Below are 11,991 nucleotides of genomic sequence, written 5' to 3'. Positions count from 1 at the left end.
GCCCTGAATGCTGATTGGCTGACAGCCGTGGTATATCAGACCGTATGCCACGGGTATGACAAAACATGTATTTTTACTGCTCTAATTACGTTGGTAACCAGTTTATAATAGCAATTTGGCACCTTGGGGGTTGTGATATATGGCCAATATACCACGGCTAAGGGCTGTGTCCAGGCACTCCGTGTTGCGTCATGCATAAGAACAGCCCTTAGCCGTGGTATATATGCCATATATCACACCTCCTCGGGCCTTATTGCTTAATTATAACACAGGTTCATTGGAAGGTAATTTAGTGCCTTCAAAGTATTCACAACCTTTTTCCTCATTTTGTTCAAGTAAAATTCTATTTCTCACATGCTTCGTAGACAACAGGTGTAGACTAACAGTGAAATGCTTATTTACGCATCCATTTCCAACCATGCAGAGTTAAAGATAAGATACAAAATCTAATAAAAAATGAAATATTAACACAAGGAATAAATACACAGTGAATAACGATTAAAAATATCATGGCTATATTAGCAAGTAGAAAATAACATGACTGTATAAAGGGAGTACCAGTACCGAGTCGATGTGCAGGGATACGAGGTAATTGAGGTAGCTATGTACTGTACATATAGGTAGGGGTAAAGTGGCTAGGCAACAGCATAGATAGACAGTAGCAGCAGCGTGTGTATTGTCTTACAACCTGAATTTTAAAATTGATTCAATTGAGATTTTTGGTCACTGGCCTACACACAATAACCCATAATGTCAAAGTGGAATTGTTAGAAATTTTTACAAATTTAATTATAAATGAAAAGCTGTAATGTCTTGAGCAGTGGTGGAAAAACTACCCAATTGTCATACTTGAGTAAAAGTAAATATACCTCAATAGAAAATGACTCAAGTAGAAGTGAATGTCACCCATTTAAAATACTACTTCAGTAAAAGTCTATAAGCATTTGGATTTAAATATAGTTAAGTATCAAAAGTAAATGTAATTGGAAGAAATATACTTAAGAATCAAAAGTAAAAGTATAAATAATTTCAAATTGCTTATATTAAGCAAACCAGACTGCACAATTTTCTTGTTTTTTTTTTTAATTTAAGGATAGACAGGGACACACTCCAACACTCAGACATAATTTACAAACAAAGCATTTGTGTTTAGTGTGTCCACCAGATGAGAGGCAGTAGGGATGACCAGGGATGTTCTGTTGACAAGTGCATTCAAAATGTAATGTGTAATTTTGGGTGTCAGGGAAATGGAGTAAAAAGTACATTATTGTCTTTAGGAATGTAGTTAAGTAAAAGTTGCGAGAAATATAAATTGTAAAGTACAGATGCCCCCAAAAACGACTTAAGTAGTACTTTAAAGTATTTTTACTTAAGTACTTTACACCACTGGTAATGAGTCAATAAGTATTCAACACTTTTGTTATGGCAAGCCTGAATAAGTATAGGAGTAAAAATGTGCTTAACAAGTCACATAAGTTTCAAGGACTCTCTCTGTGTGCAATAATAGTTAACATATATTTTTTTAATGACTACCTCATCTCTGTAACCCACATAAAAATATTTTGTAAGGTTCGACAGTTGAGCAGTGAATTTCAAACACAGATTCAACCACAAAAACCAGGGAGGTTTTCCAATGCCTCGCAAAAAAGGGCACCGATTGAGCATGGTGAAGTTATTCAATACACTTTGGATCTTGTATCAATACATCCAATCACTAAAAAGAGACAGGCGTCCTTCCTAACTCAGTTGCCAGAGAGGAAGGAAACCGCTCGGGGATTTCACCATGAGATCAATAATGACTTTAAAACAGAGTTTAATGGCTATGATAGGAGAAAACATTGTAGCTACGTTACAATACTAACCTAATTGACAGAGTGAAAAGAAGGAACCCTGTACAGAATTTAAAATATTTAAAACATGCATCCTATTTGCAACAAGGCAATAAAGTAATACTGCAAAAAATGTGGCAAAGCAAATATGTTTGGGGCAAATACAATACAACACTTTACTGAGTACCCCTCTTCATATTTTAAAGCATGGTGGTGGCTGCATCATGTTATTGGTATGCTTGTAACCGCTAAGAACTGGGGAGTTTTTCAGTATAAAAAAATAAACGGAATGGAGCTAAGCACAGGCAAAATCCTTGAGGATAAACTGGTTCAGTCCATTTTCCACCAGACACTGGGAGATGAGTTCACCTTTTAGCAGGACAATAACCTTAAACTGGCTAAATCTACACTGAAGCTGTTTACCAAGAAGTGGCTGAGTTACAGTTTTGACCTAAATCTGCTTGAAAATCTATGGTAAGACATAAAAATGGTTGTCTTGAAGAAATTTGAAAGGAATAATGGGCAAATGTTGCACAATCCAGGTGTGGAAAGCTCTTAGAGACTCACCCAGAAAGACTGACTGTAATCACTGCCAAAGGTGATCCTAACATGAATTGAATACTTATCTAATCAAGATATATTTGTTTTGTTTTTCATAAATGTTTTACAAATGTTAGAATTTGTCTTCCACTTTGACATTAGAGTATTTTGTGTAGATATTTGACAAAAAACAATACAATTAAATCAATTTTAATCCCATGTTTTAACACTACAAAATGTGGAAAAAGTCAAGGGGTGTGAATACCTTTTTGAAGGCACTGTATTTCTATATTACAATTATGCTGCATTTTACAGAACATTTACTGAACATAAAATGCAGGCTAATCGGACTTACTTGCACAAATCTTGAGCATAGCTGATATTGTTGGTGATGGTAGAAAATGAATGCAATCTTATGAAACTTCTACAGTGTATATATATTTGTGTGTGTCTGTGTGTGTGTGTGTTTGTCATTAAGTGGTTTTTCTTTTTGTGTCTTTAGCTGAGGGATGACATCGCTGCCTATTGGTGTGGTCCTCTGCCTAACAGCCTGGATCACTCTCTACAAACTACTGTGTAATAACAATGAAAGCCGTGGCTTTGAGTGGAACTGTAGGCTGGTCACACTGCTCCATGGCATCCTGGCGGTCTGCATAACAGCATACATAGGCTATGTGGAAGGACCTTGGCCCTTCACACATCCAGGTAAGATGCTTTAGTTGCACTGAAACAGTGTAATCGTTTCCATGTAGAGTTCTGCTTCTATATAACCATTCTCTAAAGGTGGTTAAATTGGTATATAGGGGTCATTCCATTTCATTTAGCAAGCCATGACACCACCATCTCATTGTTCTGAAATCATTTCTGTAGTTAGACACAGGTAAGATTAGCATTTTTGTTAAAAACATTTTGTTTAGATATAATTTGATCTATGATAAATTAAGCTAATTGATTGCATCTAAATTGGCTTCATATAATATGCAATAAATCCGATTTGGACCAACATTTTTTCTAACAATGCGTAAGACATAAGGAATCCAAAGAAATCTTTAAAAGCCACCCACGGACCTCCACGCCAATCCCAACCCAACAACAAGTATACAGAATCAGGTCTCTAATTCTGACAAGTAGTATGGATCTGCGGTATTGCTTCTTCATCTTATGTAATGAATTCTCAGTGAATTTGTTGCTTTTTTTTCTGTTCAGAGAAATTTGTCATTAAAGTTGTTTGGTTTATATCCCATCCTACATCCTGATACCAGGTTCTGACCACTAGATGGTACTGTTCCAGGACTATATAAATACTTACGCTTGTACACTAATTGCAATAAACACTGAGTGTACAAAACATTAGGAACACCTTCCTAATATTGAGTTGCACCTCCTTTTGTCCTCAGAACAGCATCAATTTGTCGGGGCATGGACTCTACAAGGTGTCGAAAGCGTTCCACAGGGATGCTGGCTCATGTTGACTCCAATGCTTCCTACAGTTGTGTCAAGTTGGCTGGATGTCTTTTGGGTGGTGGACCATTCTGGATGCACACGGGAAACTGTTCCGCGTGAAAACCCGGAAGCGTTGCAGTTCTTGACTGACTCAAACCGCCAGGCACCTATTACCATACCCCATTCAAAGGCACTTAAATCCTTTGAAGTAAATTTAACAGGCAACATCAATAAGGGATTATAGTTTTCAAATGGATTCACCTGGTCAGTCTATGTCATGGAACACAGTGTATACATGTAAACGGGTAATAGTGACCAGTAACAGGACAAATACTAATAGTAATGGCAATCAATAATCAATGGACAGCAGCGTAATGGAGTAATACATCAAATCAATAATAATTCTAGCAGTACCGTAGGTTGTCTGTTAGACCTGTGGATGGGCATAGATAGGGTCAGTGTGGATAGTCTGTGGGAGAGGGAGAGCAGTAGGGGGTTAGAAGCTGTTAAGGAGTCTGTTGGTCTGAGCCTTGACACACCGGTACAGCCTGCTGGACGGGAACATGGAGAACAGTCCATGTCTCGGATGGTTAAAGTCTTTGGCAGTTTTTTTTTTCTTTCTCAGAAACCGGCTGACCATCCATAACTGCCTCTGCATGGCTTTCCGGTCGCGGGCGGGGCAGTTGCCATACCAGAGAGTAGTACAACCAGTCAGGAGGCTCTCAATGGTGCAGCTGTAAAAGCTTCTGAGAATCTGAGGGGTATGCCAAATCGTTTCAGCCTCCTAAGGGATAAGAGGTGTTGCCGTGCCTTCTTCACAACGTTCTGGTGTGAGAAGACCATGTTAAGTCTTCAGTGATGTGGACACAGAGGAACTTGAAGCTCTTGAACTCTCGCCTGTTTCCTGTAATCCACGATCAGCTCCTTGGTCTTGCTGACATTGAGGGAGAGGTTTGTTGTCCTGGCAACACACTGGCAATTCTCTGACCTCATTCCTGTAGGCTTTCTCATCTCCGTTGGTGACCAGGCCTACAACCGTCGTGTCGTCAGCAAACGTTGATGGAGTTGAAGATGTGGGTGGCCACATAGTCGTGGATAAACATAAAGTACAGGAGGGGGCTAAGCACACACACCTAGGGGGCCCTCGTGTTCAGAGTCAGCATGGCGGAGGTGTTGTTGCCTACTCTAACCACCTGGGGTCGGCCCGTTAGGAGATCCAGGATCCAGTTGCATCGGGAGGTGTTCAGTCCCAGGGTCCCGAGCTTGGTGACGAGCTTGGAGGGCATTATGGTGTTGAATGCTGAGCTGTAGTCGATGAACAACATTCTCAAATAGGTATTCCTCTTTTCCAGGTAGGAGAGGGCAGTGTGGAGTGCAATTGAGATTGCATTGTCTGCAGATCTGTTGGGGCGTTATGCAAATTGGAGTGGGTTTCAGATGTCTGGGATGATGGAGTTGATATTTGCCATGACCAGCCTTTCAAAGCACTTCATGATTACAGATCTTAGTGCTATATGCACATGGCAGTAGTAATTGTGGCAGGTAGCTTTAGAGTTCTTGGGGACAAGAATGATGGTCGTCAGCTTGAGATGTGGGGATTACAGACTAGGACAAGGAAAGGTTGAAAATGACCGTGAAGATGCCTGCAAGCTGGTCTGCACATGCTCTGAGAACGGCCTTGCGAATGTTGACCAGATTAAAAACTTATTCACGTAGGCCTAGGAGAGCGAGATCACCAATTCCTCTGGGACGGCGGAGGCCCTCATGCACAGCTCTGTGTTATTTTTGTCGAAGCGTGCATACAATTTATTGAGTTTGCCTATAAAGGCGGGAGTCTTGACCCTGACGCTCTACGGAGCAGAGGTGATGCTTAGTGTTGCTAGCTATTCTCTCAATGCCGACACCGAGGCACCAGCTCGAAGCATCGAAGCAGAATTTGAGGCACACCGAGACTTTTTCTTGGAACACACTTCTCTTGTGTATACAATTGTGTGAAAATCCGTTCCTTGCACACAGATTCAGTGCTGTATTCAGGATGTCATTCCACCCGTGTCAACAGTGTGAGAAACAACTCCTAGCCTCGGATGAGCACACTCTTTGCCTTCTTTGCTTGGGAGCTGAACATGCTCAAGCTGCTGCACAGAGTAGCAGGAATTCACACCGAGAGCATTGATATCTCGATTTGAGAGCTTTGTGGACGTAACCTCCGGACTGTCATCAGATTAATCTGCCACACCGATCTTTGATCGTAGACCTTCCTCTGCAGATCATTCCAAATGCTCCAGGTCAAATGACAGGTCTCACTCCCCTTGTGATCCACTGCCCAATTAATGCCATTGCTCATCCTCGCCTGGGCACAAATCTCACTGCACTGAGCTGCGCAAGGAGATTATGTCATTGGGCAGTCACATGGCAAACATGGAGTCCACCCTCGAGCACATCCTGGCCAGACTTCCACTGCCGGTACCAAACTCAACCCCTCTGAACAGAGTGTGGTTGTTGAATCTGATGACACTGATGTTTTGTCCACAAGAGCTTCCCACTCTTGTGCCACAGACAATGATCACTCTGATGAAGGTATGCACCGTGGCTCTAGCATCGTCCAGTCCCAGCCTGTTGGCCTTGCAGTAGCAATGCTCCTTTTTCAGCCATATATTTTCTTTGTTTGAGGGGTGAAAAATCCACTTGTCACTTAAATCTCGCTGTATTGATTGCTTTCATTTTACTCCTGCGACTCTTTCATACTCTTTTTGCTTTCATTTAGGTGCATCTAATTTGTAGCAAATTAACTTTCAATTACACAAAAAAGTAACACCCATCAATGTGTTAATGATGTGTTAAATCCCAGACAAAGCTTTCGCATTCTTATAGATGCAACGAAAAGACAATGTATTCTATTGAGCCCATTTCAGTCATTACCGGAGTGTGTTTGACAGGTCATAACAAACATTTTCAAAACCTCCGGCTCAGACAGGCTGCACCTGCTCATTTGGTGGAGGAACATACGTTCTCAGTCCTACCGAAGAGTTTCTAGAGAGCGATACAATGGTGGTGCGTAGCACTTCAAACTCCCGGTGGAGTTCTCCGAAGCGCAGTTCACAACCAGATGACTTTGATTACAGACATATTCCTACAGGGATGGGGAGCTGTTTTACAGCAGTAAGGGGTTCATGGTGTATAATCAGCACCATAAACAACAGCTCACATCAATGTACTGGAGCTCAAGACGGTTCACTTTGCACTCCAGCACTTCCTCCAAACATGTACTGATACGGACAGACAGCATGACAGTGGTTGCATTCATCAACTGCCAGGGCGGACTGAGGTCAATGACACTACACCAGGTAGCAAGGGAGCTAATGCTTTGGGCAAACACACTACTTACATCCCTCAAAGCAATACACCTGCCGGGGCCAATCTGTTTACCTTGCTTGACTCAAACATTGTCCTATGTGGTTCTCCATAAACGGTCAACGCCCTATAACACTGATGGCCGAGAGGGCTGCTCTATGCGTTTCCACCAATTCCCTCGCTCCCTCAGGTCTTGAGGAAGATCATTCTTGAGAACAAGTCAGTTCTACTTGTGGCTCCACATTGGCCACAGGGTTACTGGTTTTCAGACCTTGTACAGCTGACAACCTCCCAACCATGGGAACTCCATCTTCAAGCGGACCTCCTGTCACAAGTGAAGGGCAAGCTTTCACACCCCAAACCCAGCCTACTGACGTTGTGGGTGTGGAACCTGAAGCTACCTTGTAGCTGCAGGATTACCCTCCTTGGTAATTGATATAATACAGGCAGTAAGGGTATCCTTTACACAAAGACTCTATTCCTACAAGTGGAAGTGGTGTATTACCCATGCAGAATCGCCTTGTTCCTGCCCAATTTATGCCATTTTGACTTTTCTCCAGAAGCTTATTGCTGCAGGGAAGTCCCTATCTACATTGAATGTGTGTATGACAGCCTCCCCACTTCTCGCAGGAGTGTTGTGAGTTGTATACACTTTGCAGGATTAGGGCATTGAGTGACTATCTTGCTGCAACAAGATAACTATTTATCAAACAGAACAGATTTTTGTGTGTTATGGGGAGAACACCTAAGGTCTGCCTCGAAGCAGAGACTGGCTCTTTTGGATTACCAATGCAGAGTCAAAATCGTACATTGCAGCAGGTACACCAACTCCAGGTGGCATGGTAGCACACTCCACCAGGGGTACGGCCACCTCATGGGCCCAGTTCAGAGGGGCCTCCCTGGAATCAACACCCATGACTTTCATGAGGTACTACAGACTCAATGTTATGTCCACACCAGCAGTGGTGTCTGTGGTTCTGGACACGGCACGCTCTCTCAACCCAGATAACTGAGCGTACTTTGAACCTTGTACATACTTATCAACCATCGGTGAGATGGATGTTCTATACAGAGTGCTTCCCCTCTTGGTGTTGTTACACCTAATTAAAGCCTCTAATGTGTAAGTTTAAGCTTTCAGCTTGTTTGTGTTTACAGTTGTATACTACAGTTGACATTTAATCCACCCTGTTGGGTTAATATTTTCTATTACAATTAATCAATCCTTTGACTAATTGAATCAGGCGTGGCAGTTTAGGGTTAAAACAAAAATGTGAATCGTCTGGGGGGGCCTGAGGAGAGCTTCGGGAAACCCTGCTGTGGTGGATACAATGACTTCCTAGGGGCTCATCTGGACTAAGGTGGTGAGGTATCCCACTCTGTTGCTGAACCACCTGTTTGGTACAGAAACCCCTTTACGAAAAAGAAAGAGAACGTTACGGATTTAGCCCTGGTTCTCTGAGTAGTGTAGCTTTCATGTCGTTCCTCCACCTCTGTGGAATTAAAGTCAAGTAATTGACAGTGTGTCACGTCACACCACCTTCGGGTGGATACAGTAAGGGAATGCCGTGAAGGGGAAGGAGTTCCCATAGGTCATTTGTCGACCCGTTAATCTACTCAGAGAACTAAGTTTACATCCATAACCCAATGTTCTTTATGTATAGTTTCTTGCCTAGTATACAGTAATTTGATGTGTGTATGACAATGTTACTAACCATGAAGAGTGTTTACAATAACATTGTGATTTTGATTCCAGGCACAAAGAACACTCCCCTTCAGATCAGTGCTATGGTCATTAGCCTGGGCTACTTCATCTTCGACATGGGCTGGTGTGTTTACTTCCGCACAGAAGGCCCGGTGATGCTGGTCCACCACACAATCAGCATCCTGGGTATCTTGTTGACCCTGAGCTTGGGGGAATCAGGCATCGAGTCCTGCGCCGTAATCTTTGCTAGCGAGATCACCAACCCCTTGCTGCAAGCTCGCTGGTTCCTGAGACAGTTGGGTCGCTATGAGAGCCTGACGGGGGAGGTGGTGGATGTTCTGTTTGTAGTGCTATTTGTGTTCATGCGCATAGTGGTTGGCGGGAGGATGTTGTACTGCGAGCTCATCTCCCCACGGCCCAGGTTCATTATAAAGTGTGGGGGAGTTGCCATGTATGTGCTGTCCTGGGTGTTCATGGTGGACATTGGTCGTTTCGCCTACCGCAAGAGTCAATCCAAATACAGACGCTGGAGAGACCAACACAGATTGGCAGCAGTTAATGGACATGTCGGAAAGACCGACTGAAAGACTTCCTTATCATTAGAAGATGAATAACAACATTCAATGTTTATACTAATAGACAACCTTTATACATTTACTGGTTGTGTAAGCATGGGGTTAAAGTCAACCCATTCTTTAGGCCTATATGGTTATATTGGAATATTTGTTGGTATTTAGCTAACACTTGTACATTTTTTAAAAACAAGTGCAAGAGAATGTTGCATAAGCATCTTCAAAAATGTACAACTGTAGCAAAAACAATTGAGACATAGTTTGTCTTTTGAAACCAAAGGACCTAGTACCAATATGATGTATTTCACAACCTATTTACAATTAACTGTAACCTAATAGTATGTTCTTCTAACCTTGTATCCAGCAATAAGTTGACTATTGGTAAATAGACACATAACATTCCCTAATCCTCATAGGTTAGGCCACACTTTTTTGAGGCAGTGAAATTGAACCGAAACTGTTTCTTTCCTTTTGTAGTATTTTGTTGTTGTATGCAGTAGTTTTTCTGCAGAAATTCTACTTTTTATAAATATTTTGCGTCAAATTTTTCAAATTTGAGTCTAATTTGAATTGTAGTACAATTTATAAGCCATTTAAAAACATTCCATTTCGTTTTTAGGAAGATGTTTATTAGCTCGCTGAGATTGCAGTGTTACATAACACTGTCTTTTATATAACATAAAACTCAGTTAAAAGCTACATGTTTCTTGTGATAACTGTCTTTCCATTTAGCTACAATAAAGGTTTTTCATTAAAGTGCACAGCAACAACAAATACGTAACGATCAGTAACACGTGGAACAAAGTAATTGTGTAACATACTGTAATAGTATGTTTTTGTGGTATTTCATTGCTTGATTGGGTGTATATTAGTCATTGTAAATTAGTTTAAAATACCAATTGGTAAACAACAATTTGTGGTAAATGTTGTGTGCATGGAATTGCTTAAAATGTTCCAGTATGATGCTAAGTCACATTTCCCAATATTGTATGCATTCATATTTGAAATTCACTACTTTTTGATGAAATATTTCAATCTGGTGCCTAAATAGTTAGACAATGTGGAATGGTATGTCAACATTCACCACCCCTGTGTCTTAGTTAAAAATACCAATGGGTAAATTATGATTTGTGCTAAATGTTTGTGCACTGTATCGCTTAAAACGTTCCAGTATGATGCTAGATCACATTTCACAATATTGTATGCTTTCATATTTGAAATTCACTACTTTTATATGAAATATTTAAATATGGTGCCTAAATAGTTACAGTATGTGGAATGGTATGTCAACATTCTATACCCCTGTGTCTGTGATAAGGGAGAATAATATAAGTGTGCCTTTGTGACTTTATACGTGTTCAAATGTAATGTTTACTTTTGTGTGTTCAATAAATACCCTGAATACAGAGCTGGTATAGAAATATGTGCTGTAAAATATTACAGCACATGTTAGGCCTGTATAGTATAAAATATTTATTAGAAGAAAAAAATTTACTCTGGGAACTACTACTTTGCCACTTGTTAGAATTTACTTTAAATTAGTTATGTTAATTGTATTACAACATCTTTAAAAGGTATACTAGCCTATATTGCTTTCAAAAAAAGTAGTGTAGCCTTGTCCTGTACTGTAGGGTAGACTTATTGCTCTATAGCCATCACAGAGTGCTCTGTGCTTGAAGTATTCAAATTGTCCACATGGTGGCATTTGTAAATCAACAATCCTCCAAAATACTGTACTATAGTGCTCAAGCAGAAATGTTACGTTTGAACAAGTTTTGCTGTCAAATGCCATAACCCTTTAACACTGTAAAGTGTTATGATTTATGATTGTTACAGCAGGAAATTATTGTACTTTATTAACTGGTCATTTTAATGGGATAGTTCACCCACAAATTAAAGTTTGTCAGAAGTTGTCTGACCCCAAAAGGTGAGTCCTGATTAGTGCACGTCCTAAGCCATCTGCTGTGTAGATCCAATAATACAGTATACCTGAATCCCAAATGAATGGGAGCAGTATAGGGATCTCATTTTATTCTGTGCCTTGTTTCGATTCATTTGGGTTGGAGGCATACAACAGTTAACATGAAACATGGACTCCTCTTGACATTAGACCACTTTCTGAGAGCTGAAAACATCTGACAAACTTTGATTTCGGAGTGTCAGATGTTTTAGAAGTGGTATAACACGGGAACAAATAAATAAGTTGACACAATGAGGGGAATATAAGATGGTGTTGTAGAATATCAATGTGATAATCATTAGGCCAATAATAACAATGATAATGTTAGGTTTTACAGAAAATGTATCTACGTTTTAAGTTCAAAATACATTTGGCCTACATTATAATATATATTTGTAACCCCAAGGACATCCAATCAGACACCATAATGAACAAGGAAAAATAGGAATATATTATTATTGTTATTCATAAAAGTATGGCAAGATTGTTTTTTTTATCCCATCTGCCAAGGACATCCAATCAGACACCACAATGAATAAAACGAATATATTATTATTATTATTATTTATGAAAGTCTAATTATATATTTTATTT

General features: G+C 40.4%; 1 protein-coding gene across 1 annotated transcript; it reads left to right on the top strand.

Moving 5' to 3' along the window:
- Positions 1 to 2,878: 2,878 nt before the first annotated feature.
- Positions 2,879 to 11,364, top strand: LOC139549254 (TLC domain-containing protein 5-like). Its single transcript, XM_071359512.1, has 2 exons — positions 2,879 to 3,074; positions 8,917 to 11,364. The coding sequence occupies exons 1-2, from the start codon at positions 2,879 to 2,881 to the stop codon at positions 9,447 to 9,449; spliced, it is 729 nt and encodes a 242-aa protein (XP_071215613.1). The 3' UTR covers positions 9,450 to 11,364.
- The last annotated feature ends 627 nt before the right edge of the window (positions 11,365 to 11,991 follow it).

The sequence above is a fragment of the Salvelinus alpinus genome, chromosome 22 (assembly GCF_045679555.1).
Source record: "Salvelinus alpinus chromosome 22, SLU_Salpinus.1, whole genome shotgun sequence".
NCBI classification, from domain to species: domain Eukaryota; kingdom Metazoa; phylum Chordata; class Actinopteri; order Salmoniformes; family Salmonidae; genus Salvelinus; species Salvelinus alpinus.
This window is presented reverse-complemented; position numbering and strand designations above follow the sequence as displayed.